We start from the raw sequence: 1,359 nt of genomic DNA, 5'->3' as shown, positions 1-1,359 counted from the left end.
TCAAGACCATTCTGGATCCATTAGCTTTGATGCAGGGCAGTCAAAACGAAGACAAACACCCAATGGCCAATAATTCAAGTAAAAGTGACCCGGAAGCAGTAGTAGAGTGGAAGAAAAAGTTGAGAACAGCTAACAAAATATATGAAAAAGTAAAAGATGATGTGGATAAGTTAAAAGAGGCAAATAAAAAATTGAAGTTGGAAAATGGTGGCCTGTTGAGGGAGAATCTACGGCTGAAGGCAGAAGTTGACAACAGATCTCCCCAAAAGTTTGGAAGGTTTACAGTTGCTGCTCTTCAGTCCAAAGTAGAACAGTATGAACGTGAAACCAATTGCCTCAAGAAAGCTCTAGAACGCAGCGATAAATATATAGAGGAACTAGAGTCTCAGGTAGCACACCTGAAACACTCAGAGGAGGCGAAGGAAGATATGGATGCCCTCTGCCAGAGTGCACCCTCAGCAGATGCCAAGGGGCCCAGTGGCAGCGATGAGGTTGTACCACCACAGAATCAGAGTGACAATGGCAGGAAGCAGGCTGGCTCAGCCAGTGCTTCTCACCTGTCCACACCTTCTAGCAGCAGACTAGCTGACACAAGGAGAGCACCAGCAGGACTGAACCAAACTGTCCCCAAAACAAAGACAGATACGCCCAGCCTACAGAGCCACAGCTGGGTGTGAGAGGGACTCCAATGGAGACTTATGTGGAAAGAGAGTGGGGCAGCAAGCCAAGTGACTGTGCACCTTACAAAGAGGAAGAGCTTTATGGTCTCCCGGCTGCCTGCACTCCCTTGTCACTTAGCTGCCTTCAGCTGAGCACCCCAGAGAACAGAGAGAACCCTGTGATCAAAGCAGGGAGCTCCAAGAAGCACGCAAACCATCTCAGAAAACTGGTATTTGATGATTTCTGTGATTCTCCAAATGCCTGTAATAACCATTCTTCAGAGGATGATAGAAGGGAAAGTGAAAAGAAACCAGAGTGTTTTGCTTCCTCGAAGGCAAGGTTTTGGGATTGTTGCTCCACAAGCTATGCCCAGAGCTTGGAGTTTGACAGTTCAGAGGGGAATACAATAGCAAATTCTGTTGGGGAAATACCTTCAAAATTGAGCGAGAAGTCAGGATCATGCTTGTCCAAGAGACTGAGTTGTATTCGCTTCCTCGAAATGAATCGAACAAGAACATCCAGTGAGGCATCCATGGATGCTGCTTACTTTGACAAAATCTCTGAGCTGGATTCCATGATGTCAGAGTCTGACAACAGCAATAGCCCTTGTAATAACGGTTTTAAATTGGTAGAGTTGGAGGGGTCCTCAAAGTCACCTCAAGGCAGGGAGTTTCTTGAGGAACCTGACAAGTTACAAGA

General features: G+C 46.4%; 1 protein-coding gene across 2 annotated transcripts in view; it reads left to right on the top strand.

Annotated features, from left to right (window-relative positions):
• Obi1 (ORC ubiquitin ligase 1) overlaps positions 1-1,359 on the top strand; it is a 44,046-nt gene that overhangs the window by 41,772 nt on the left and 915 nt on the right. For both annotated transcript variants that reach the window (XM_031361228.1, XM_031361229.1), the window contains exon 7: positions 643-1,322. In XM_031361228.1, the coding sequence (XP_031217088.1) occupies positions 643-1,322 (680 nt within the window). The remainder of the gene's footprint in view (positions 1-642; positions 1,323-1,359) is intronic.

Source organism: Mastomys coucha, unplaced genomic scaffold, assembly GCF_008632895.1.
Source record: "Mastomys coucha isolate ucsf_1 unplaced genomic scaffold, UCSF_Mcou_1 pScaffold9, whole genome shotgun sequence".
In the NCBI taxonomy this organism is placed as follows: Eukaryota; Metazoa; Chordata; class Mammalia; order Rodentia; family Muridae; genus Mastomys; species Mastomys coucha.
This window is presented reverse-complemented; position numbering and strand designations above follow the sequence as displayed.